This window comes from Mandrillus leucophaeus, unplaced genomic scaffold (genome assembly GCF_000951045.1).
Source record: "Mandrillus leucophaeus isolate KB7577 unplaced genomic scaffold, Mleu.le_1.0 Scaffold178, whole genome shotgun sequence".
NCBI lineage: Eukaryota > Metazoa > Chordata > Mammalia > Primates > Cercopithecidae > Mandrillus > Mandrillus leucophaeus.
In genome coordinates, this window is record NW_012101787.1 from 642,769 (window position 1) to 653,447 (window position 10,679).

General features: G+C 36.8%; 1 protein-coding gene across 1 annotated transcript in view; it reads left to right on the forward strand.

The window, feature by feature from the left end:
• KIF5B (kinesin family member 5B) overlaps positions 1-10,679 on the forward strand; it is a 44,704-nt gene that overhangs the window by 24,540 nt on the left and 9,485 nt on the right. The window contains exons 13-19 of the mRNA XM_011977302.1: positions 304-372; positions 1,805-2,011; positions 4,193-4,336; positions 8,350-8,538; positions 9,130-9,247; positions 10,101-10,162; positions 10,257-10,366. Of these exons, the coding sequence (XP_011832692.1) occupies positions 304-372; positions 1,805-2,011; positions 4,193-4,336; positions 8,350-8,538; positions 9,130-9,247; positions 10,101-10,162; positions 10,257-10,366 (899 nt within the window). The remainder of the gene's footprint in view (positions 1-303; positions 373-1,804; positions 2,012-4,192; positions 4,337-8,349; positions 8,539-9,129; positions 9,248-10,100; positions 10,163-10,256; positions 10,367-10,679) is intronic.

The window sequence follows — 10,679 nt, forward strand, 5'->3', positions numbered from 1 at the left end:
AAGTGCTGGGATTACAGGCGTGAGCCACCACGCTCGGCTGAAAATATTTTTTTAAGCTGATATTTTTAATGTGTTTTAAGCAGAGATGGCAGATTCGAAGTACATGACCATTATAAGTATTGATGATTGAAAGAAATTCCTTTTGTTTTGCCATTTTCTTAAAAGACATTAAAATAAGCAATGTTGAATTTGGAGAAATGGTTTTGAATATTTGTGGGGGAGTAGTAATCTTATAACCTGTATTGGGAAACAACTAGAACCAGGTTGTTAACTACTTGGTTAACTGGATACTTCAAATTCTAGGATGAAGAAATTAACCAGCAGAGTCAACTGGTAGAGAAACTGAAGACGCAAATGTTGGATCAGGAAGAGGTGAGTTGAGTACCTTTTATATTGCTTCCAGAAAAGCTTTATAGTTTTGGTTTCTGAATCCCATTGACTTTGTCTTTAGTAGTTGTATAATTTTGGGTATGACTCCCTTTGTGGGAATAAGAATGTCACATGGATAAAATGAGTTTTTACTCGTTCGTCGTATCTACCCACATAAAATCTGTTGTTCATTTCTGCCATCGTTTTTTTCATCCTGGTTCTTGACTTTTCTCTTCTTGTCACCTACTTTGGATTCTCATTTTACCTTCTAGCCTAGCAGAGCAGGGGGATAATTGAAAAGCAGTCCTTTAAAATTTTTCTGTGGGAGTGGTGTGTAGGTTGAAGACAAAGACTGCTTCAGTAAGAAGGAGATACTCTCCGTCGGTGAACTTAATCCTGGTCAGATCATCTTTCAACTATAGCATTTTGTATTTCAACTATAAGTGCATTATTCCTCAAAGGGGCACTATTGACATTTTGCATTGGATAATTTATGTTTTTCTGTCCTTTGCATTATAGGACATTAAGCATTCCTGGTCCCTACTCCTAAATGCCATTAGCATTCTACCCTATTATTAACACTCCCACAGATTTCCAGGTATCCCTACAGGAGAACCACTAATGTGGATGATTGTGGTGTTCTCCTAATCAGTCTCTTGGTGTCCTTGCAGTTCAGATTTTGTGCTGATACCAGGTTTTGTTTTTGTTTTTGTTTTTGATACGAAGTCTCACTCTTGTCCCCCAGGCTGGAGTGCAGTGGCGTGATCTCGGCTCGCTGCAACCTCCGCCTCCCGGGTTCAAGTGATTCTCCTGCCTCAACCTCCCGAGTAGCTGAGATTACAGGTGCCCGCCAGCACGCCTGGCTAATATTTTTGTATTTTTAGTAGAGACGGGGTTTCACCATGTTGGCCAGGCTGGTCTCAAACTCCTGACCTCGTGATCTGCCCGCCTCGGCCTCCCAACGTGCTGGGATTATAGGCGGGAGCCACCCCGCCTGGCCCAAATCTAAATTTTTAAGCAACTCTTGTAGAATGCTGTTTTCCTTTATTACATTAATTTGCGTGTGACTGCAGTCGATCTCTCATAGCCAGCTTCTCCATGAATACCCTTTCCTGTATTACTAAGCATTTTATCTGTCCTGTCCCTCTCTTATGGTTCTTACCTTCTATCTTGTATTGCACTTATTCATGTACCTATCTTCTCTTCTACTGTGTTCCTTAAACATACAGTCTTTGATTTTCTTTCTGCCTTGCAGCATCCAGCACAGTGCTTGCACATAGTTGACATTTAGTAAACCTGTTTAATGAATAAATGTTGCCACACTGAATACCATCCATATTTCACTCCGTTTGTTCTTGGCAAATGGTGAAGCTTCATGGGTGTTTTTTAAAACCTGCATACTTTTGGGGAAAATAAATTATTTTCTGTCCTGTAGCTTTTGGCATCTACCAGAAGGGATCAAGATAATATGCAAGCTGAGCTGAATCGCCTTCAAGCGGAAAATGATGCCTCTAAAGAAGAAGTGAAAGAAGTTTTACAGGCCCTAGAAGAACTTGCTGTCAATTATGATCAGAAGTCTCAGGAAGTGGAAGACAAAACTAAGGAATATGAATTGCTTAGTGATGAACTGAATCAGAAATCGGTAGGATATAGCTTTATTTTCTTTTTTAATGCTTTAGTACAAGTATTCTTAACCTAAAAACTACTTAAGTAACTTATTTCTATGTAAGTCAAATATCGATAACATCAATTTTCAAGGACTCGGGTTTCAACTTCTATTCTTTCTGTATATGAAGCCTTAGAGGTGGAGGAAGACAGTTATCTTAGTTCCTAAGGTCTGTTAATATCTAATTTAAATGCTATTTTAAAGGATGTTTGCTACTCCTAGTGTTTAATTTTTTTAATTTAGTATATAGCATGTGGAACCTAATGTTATTACTAATGTTAAAGGAAAAATAATTTAAAGCTCCTAGTTGCCAAGTAAAGCTACTAGATGATTGTTCAAACAATAAATTAAATATGCAATACAAATTAAAATGCTATTTAATCAACTATGTGAATTATTTGGAATAGATGTGAGGATATGTAACTTAATACGATTTATGTTTTATTTACTGTTATATTTCCACTACCTGGAGCAGTGCCTTCTTAGCACAGTGTAGTTGTGGTTCCCCAATAGATGGAGATTTTTACTTGCTAAAAATTGATACAGGAGAGACATTGCCAACCTCCAACAGTGATGGCAGAAATAATATCTGTGATTGTTTCAACATCATGAAGGAGCTATTTTGTGATTTTGTTGTGGTTAATGCTAGCTTCTTGTTTAGAAATCAGCATCTAGAGTGGCACTCAGGACCCGTGTCCACCCTTTATTTCCCCACTCACATTAACTTGTCTAGAAGAAAGCAGTCAACAGTACAAAATAACACTTTTAAAAGGTTTCCTGCGCCCCTATGAGTTCCTTTTCTCTTTTTAATCTACAAAGTTACATTTAGCTTGAAGTTAACATTGAGTACTGTAGAGATCCAAGACACCATTATAACTAACTCTTACTGAGTTGCATTATTAACAAAGCTAATTGTTGTATGAAAGAATAACAGGAGTTTCTTACAACTCTGAAAGGTGGTCCTTGGCCACTGATTTTGGTCTTAAGACAGCTATATATATGTGTTTCACTTGTGGAGCTGAAATCTATCAGCATTACATTGATAATAGGAGTTAGAAATGCCTAGTGTTTAGCATCTATTTATGTGCTTAGACAGTGTTGCTGTTTAGTTGTTAGAGAAAACGGTAATTTAAACAATTATGGTAGAAGCATGCTATATTATACGACTTGCAAGATAATTGGTATCATATTGTAGATTAACCTGGGTGGATACACACTCTACTGATACTCAGAAACTTAAGGAAATGATAAACTACCATAAGAATTAAGCAGTTGGAATGATGGCATCTTTCCTAAAAGATACTGATGAAAAGTCAATAAATGGCATTAAAAATACAGTACAGTACAGGCATTAAAAATAAGCCCCACGCTTTTCAGATTTTGGAATGTTTGCATTATACTTACCACTTGAGCATTTCTAATTGGTAAGTCCAAATGCTTCAGTGAGCATTTTCTTTGAGCATCGTGTAAGCACTCAAAAAGTCCCAGATTTTGGAGCACTTCGGATTGGGGATGCTCACCTTGTATCTAATCTGCGATATGAGTTATTTTGAAGTGGGCCAAACTGGGTTGGACTTTTCAAAATTTGGTGATTTTGTAGCTGGTAAGCAAGCTATGATTTGAGATTTATAATTATAGTCATTAAACAGATAATATTATTTTATCATGATCTCCTGGATAATTGCTTGTATCATAGTATTGTCACATGGATTCTTTCCAGTGAATAAGTATATAGAAAGTAGATGAAGAAAGCATACTAACCATCTAGAAAACAGTGTCATTATAACGTTAATTTGCTGACTCACTTTCTAAAGATAAGACATAATATAGTAATAGATGATCAAATCTAGTTAAATTTGAGGCTTCCCATTTTTTTAGACAGAAAATATTATTCAATCTCAGGAATTTAGTGAAATAACAACACAAACTGCCTGCTCTTAATGGAAAACAATGTGGCTACTTTTACCATAGCCAATTAGGTCTAAAATATTTTTTAAGTTTGAGCTGGGAGCCCAAAACTTGGTAGATGGTTCAGGAAAATGAAAGCAGAAAAGGCATGGTTTTGTAAAACCATGTGTAAAACTTGAAACATCTGTGAGTATTTGATTTGAGTGTTCATGTAGATTTAACTATACTTTTTGTTTTGGGTTCTCTTAGGCAACTTTAGCGAGTATAGATGCTGAGCTTCAGAAACTTAAGGAAATGACCAACCACCAGAAAAAACGAGCAGCTGAGATGATGGCATCTTTACTAAAAGACCTTGCAGAAATAGGAATTGCTGTGGGAAATAATGATGTAAAGGTAAATATAATAACTAAATATTAAGGACAATTTTCTGTATACACTTGTACTTTTGTTTACTACTAATATGAAGTTCTTTTCGTATTCATGATCTCATCCTCACAATCAGTCATGTGTAGTAGGTGCTATTAACTGCATGTTAAATAGATCAGGAGGGAGCAAGAGAATAAGGGCGCCCAAATAGATAAATTCAGTAGGTGGCATTTATTGGACCTCATGTTTGATTCTTTACTATAACATTTTCCCCAACCTGGGCAATGTGGCAAAACCCTGTCTCTACAAAAAATACAAAAATGAGCCTGGCATGGTGGTGTGTCCCTATAGTCCCAGCTACTGGAGTGAGAGGATTGCTTGAACCTGGGAGGTCAAGGATGCAGTGAGCTGCAATCACACGACTGCACTCCAGCGTGTGCAACAGAACAAGATGCTGTCTCCAGAAAAAAAAAAAAAAAAGATTTAGCACTTAGAAATTACGTTAGTAAATTTCCATAAGTGAAATGATTGGAACAACAATTAAGATAAGTTCAGGGACCAGACATAGTGGCTCAAGCCTGTAATCCCAGCACTTTGGGAGGCCAAGGCGGGAGGATAACTTGAGCCCAGGAGTTCGAGACCAGCCTGGGCAACATGGCGAGACCCTGTCCCTACAAAAAACTTAAAAATTAGCCGAGCATGTGGGCATGGTGATACGTACCTGTAGTCCAAGGTATTTAAGAGACTGAGGCAGAAGGTTAAGGATGCTGTGAACTATGTTTGTGCCATGGCACTCCAGCCTGAGCAACAGAGTGAGACCCTATCTCAAAAAAAAAAAAAAAAAAAAATTAGCTCAGGGAATACATTTATAATGAATGGGCTTGTGGTTGCTTTAAATATTTAAAGAAAAGTAAAAGATGAGCACCGCTTTCTTAATTCTTTTTTATTTTAGTGTGAAAAATTGCAAACATATAATAGTAGAGAGAATAATGTAATGAGCTCCAGAGTTTTCAGTTTTCAAAATATTGCCATATTTTCTTTATATCTCTTTGTCCTAATCTTTTTAAGAATGCTAATATTGGTTGTTAGCATCAGGCATGTGACTTGGTAAAAACTAAGACCAAAGAATCAAACTAAGACTCTTAACTGAAAAACCATGCATATAACATGAAAGATTTGTACGTTGCAGTAGCTGTTTAGACTTTACCTTTTTGATTCAAGCCTAATTACAATAACAGAGAACATACACTTGGGTTTATATTGAGAGCCTTCTAAAAAGCCCAGTCTGTTAACCAGAGTTGGAACTGAAATAAAAGTTTTGACAATATGGAGTACACATTTCCGTCTGTTGTATTGTTTGATGTTGCTGTTTGCTGTTAACTGATTCTTCAGTTTAAAAATGAAGAAAAAGTATTTTAAAAAATAGAAAAAGAATAAACTAAAATCAAAATAAAAGTTGCTGTTTGTTGATGGAGGCAAGGATTCTCATGACTCTTCATATGTTATTCAGTGTACTCACTTTCGGGCCACTTGACTTGCTTTCTTTTCACCATCAGTCTAAACATTTCTGCCCTGTCCTGTTTATGGTGAAGTAATGTGAGATGTAGAGTAATGATGTGAGATGGAGAGAAATCTCTACGATGGAAAAGTACATTTATTTTATATCGCAGAACACCAGAGAGATGATGTTCAAAATTTGCTTTGTAGGTTTGCAACTTTTCAGAAAAATCTTACATTTTATGTTCAAATAATTATGATTTAAGTCAAAAAGTGTCGAGAGAGAGTGGAAATGGCTTATGTTTAGTGGCAGATGGATGAAATCCAGGTTCCCTGACCACTAGATTTTTTTTTTTTTTTTTTTTTTTGAGACGGAATTTTGCTTTGTCGCCCAAGCTGGAGTGCAGTGGTGCTTGGCTCACTGCATCCTCCACCTCCCAGGTTCAAGCAGTTTTCCTGCCTCAGCCTCCCGAGTAGCTAGGATTACAGGCGCATGCCACCACGCCTCACTAATTCTTTGTATTTTTAGTAGAGATGGGGTTTCACCATGTTAGCCAGGATGGTCTTGATCTCCTGATCTCATGATCCACCCACCTCGGCCTGCCAAAGTCCTGGGATTACAGACGTGAGCCACTATGCACGGCCATAGATTTTTTTTTTATTTCCCACTATACCATAGCATTTTGGAAATAAGTCATCTTTGCAAATAGCTATTCTGATTTAAAAAAAAAAAAAAAGGATCCTCAGTATTTTTGTCATTAACAAGTAATTCTTTTTCTCTCGTCATATATAAGTCTGTTAGAGTGCTACTTTTTTTTTTTTTGAGATGGAGTCTCGCTCTGTCGTCCAGGCTGGAGTACAGTGGCGTGATTTCGGCTCACCACAACCTCCGCCTCCTGGGTTCAAGTGATTCTTCTGCCTCAGCCTCCTAAATAGCTGGGACTACAGGCGTGCACCACCACACCTGGCTAATTTTTGTATTTTTAGTAGAGATGGGATTTCACCATATTGGCCAGCCTGGTTTCGAACTCCTGACTGCAGGTGATCTGCCCGCCTCAGCCTCCCAAAGTGCGGAAACTACAGGCATGAGCCATTGTGTCTGGCCCTATTGCTGAGTTTTGTTTTGTTTTGTTTTTGTTTGTTTTGAGATGGAGTCTTGCTCTGTCACCTAGGTTGGAGTGCAGTGGCACCGCAACCTCCTCTTCCTGGGTTCAAGCGATTCTCCTGCCTCAGCCTCCCGAGTAGCTGGGACTACAGGCTCCCACTCCCACACCTGGCTAAGTTTTTGTATTTTTAGTAGCAACAGGGTTTCACCATATTGACCAGGCTGGTCTTGAACTTCTGACCTCAGGTGATCCGCCCGCCTCAGCCTCCCAAAGTACTGGGATTACAGGCGTGAGCCACCTTACCTGGCCTCCTATTGTTGAGTTTTAAGAGTTCTTCATATGTTTTGGATATAAGTCTTTTATCAGATAGTGCTTTGCATTATTTCGCAGTTTGTGGCTTTTTTTACTCTATTAATTGTCATCTTTTGCAGACTAAAAATGTTTAATTTTGATGAGGTACAACTTACCAAGTTTTTCATTAATAGATTGTGGTTTTGGTATTGTATTTAAAAACTTATCGCCAAACCCAATATCACCTAGATTTTCTCTTATGTTAAAGTTTTCTTTTAGTTTTGCATTTACATTTAGGACTGTGATCCATTTGTAGTTAATTTTTCTGAAAGGGTAAGGTCTGTACCCAGGATTCATTGTTTTACATCTATCTGGATGTCCAGTTGAAGAGACTATCCTCTCCATCAAATTCCTTTGCACCTTTGTCAGAGATCAGTTGACTGTATTTTGTGGTTTTATTCCTGGGCTCTTCATTCTGTTCTGTTAACCTATTTATCTGTTCTTTTGCCAGCACTCTACTGTTGTGATTATTATAGCTTTACAGTAAGTTGCATAGTGTCAAGTCCTGTGACTTTGTTCTTCCTTAGTATTGTGTTAGCTATTCAGGGTCTTTGACTGTACATGTAAACTTTATCAATCATATCATCTGCAAAGACAGTTTTATTTCTTTCTGAAAGTTAAGGAATATACAGTGACCACAGTTCCTTTTGGTTGAGCTTAAAGGTCATCCTTTCCCCACCACCTAAATATCCTCTTGTTAAATTTTAAGCTGAACATGTACATGATTAACAGTGAATTTCCTGAAGAGGTCCTGTGAAGAGGAAATAAAAAAATTGAAAGAGGCAGAATTTATTAGTTTGGTTATATTTTTGTGTTTTCCTTAGGTTTACATTTATTTATTTTTCTTGTTGGCATGTATTAACATTATTTTCAGTTTAAAAAAAAAGTAAGGAAAGCAAAAAGTAAGCTGTGTTTATTTACCTTTCATTGAAAACAGTAATAAAAGAAAAAAATAAGATCCAGACTTTGTATGAATATTGAGTAATACTAAAATATATTTTATAAAAAGATTTTACAGGCTAATTGGGAAAACACACATTGAACATTTTTTTGGCTTTAATTTTTTATTTTACTTTCTCCTCACAGCAGCCCGAGGGAACTGGCATGATAGATGAAGAGTTCACTGTTGCAAGACTCTACATTAGCAAAATGAAGTCAGAAGTAAAAACCATGGTGAAACGTTGCAAGCAGTTAGAAAGCACACAAATTGAGAGCAACAAAAAAATGGAAGAAAATGAAAAGGAGTTAGCAGCATGTCAGCTTCGTATCTCTCAAGTAAGTTACAGAACAAAATTTATTTTTTGAAACAGCCACATAGAAATTGTATTTATTGTACAAGTTTTCAGAAAAATGTGTGTCTGTAGGTGAAATTTAGTTGTTTTTTTCCTAGTCTAGCTGCAGTAAATTTGAATGATTTAACTGAGTTATATTTGCCTAGTATAAATGTGGGTTATGTATAGAAATTTACCAGAAAGATGTGACTGGTAGTAACTTGTTAAAGACTCCAGAATTCCAGGGTGGGCAAAACTGCAGGGAACCAGTTTCCTGGCTTGGCAACTGAATGAATGGGGCCATTCACCACAATCGGAATTTCACAAACAGGGAAGATGATAACGTTAGATGGCGGTATCTTTAAAATTAGTATTTCATATTTGAGTCTTCAGTGCCTTAGTTTGCAAGTTACGATGACCATTTAATTAATTGATTAAATTCTTTAACATTTCAAAATTGGCTCCTGAACATTTTAGGTTTAAATATTCCCAAGTTTATCATATATAGTTAATAAAATGTTTACTGTCAAATATTCTGTAAAGTGTATGCATGAGATATGTTTTCCACTTCATACCAGTATATTTTTTCCAAAAGCATGAAGCCAAAATTAAGTCATTGACTGAATACCTTCAAAATGTGGAACAAAAGAAAAGACAGCTGGAGGAATCTGTCGATTCCCTCAATGAAGAACTAGTCCAGCTTCGAGCACAAGGTATAACTCCCAACTGTTTATGAGTTACATCTATGTTCTTATTTTAGTATAATTGTAGTAAACTTAATATTCACACTGACAGAATAGTAGGGATATGACTGACTTGGAATGCTAAACAAATTATACATATTAATGTTGCTTTGAAACATATTTTTTTTTGCTGTTTTGAGACGGAGTCTTTGCTGTGTCACCCAGGCTGGAGTGCAGTGGCGCTATCTTGACTCACTGTAGCCTCCATCTCCTGGGTTCAAGCGATTCTCCTGCCACAGCCTCCCTAGTAGCTGGGACCACAGGCACATGCCACCATGCCCAGCTAATTTTTTGTATTTTTAGTAGAGACGGGGCTTCACCGTGTTAGCCAGCATGATCTTGATCTCCTGACCTCGTGATCCACCCGCCTCGGCCTCCCAAAGTGCTGGGATTACAGGCATGAGCCACTGTGCCTGGCGAAATTTTTTTTTTTTTTTTTTAAGATTTTGTTTGAATTTGGAAATAGCCAATCTGGGGATTTCCCACAGTTATGAAGGTGGGGGGGGGCGTGTGTGTGTGTCTGTGTCTGTGTCTTAACATAGGGGACTTAGGAGTTACCTCATTTCTTTACCATTCCCTTAACTGTTCTGGATTAGGCAAAAAAAAAAATGAATAAACAAAGGAATACATAATACCAACACAATGGATATGACTTGTATACTAGTCTACATGTCATTGAACTGGGAGAGCAGGTGACATTTGGGTAATCTGAAGTCGAATATTGCTAAGGAAAATGCTTATTGTAAAATCCATTTGCTCCTTGGTTTATATGAGGAACCTTAAAGGCTTATTTCACTCTTCTATTTTCTCTCTATTCAAACAGAGAAAGTCCATGAAATGGAAAAGGAGCACTTAAATAAGGTTCAGACTGCAAATGAAGTTAAGGCAAGTTTGATGTCACGTATCTAATGACTTTAATTCATCAGTATTAATTTTGATTAGTCTGACTTTAACATCCTTTTCCCCCTCAAAATTTTAGCAAGCTGTTGAACAGCAGATCCAAAGCCACAGAGAAACTCATCAAAAACAGATCAGTAGTTTGAGAGATGAAGTAGAAGCAAAAGAAAAACTTATTACTGATCTTCAAGAGTAAGTATTATACTTCTCTAGTTAGACAGGAGGAAAGAAGCAGTTACTGATAGACACAGTATATTCTTATTAGAAACCTGCAGTTTTCATCAAAATTACGTTTTTATCTTGGAAAATAAAGAATTTTCTCATTTATGAGTAAAACTTCTAAATTCCAGGTGAAATTTTTGAAACTTTTTTTTTTTAGATCTTTTGTTCTAAATTATTCAGTAAAAAGGAAGAAAAAAAATCCCCAACCTAAGTCCATTATTGCAAATAGATACCACAGTCTCCTCCAAATCCTTTATTTAATTTCCTTTTTTTTTTTTTTTTT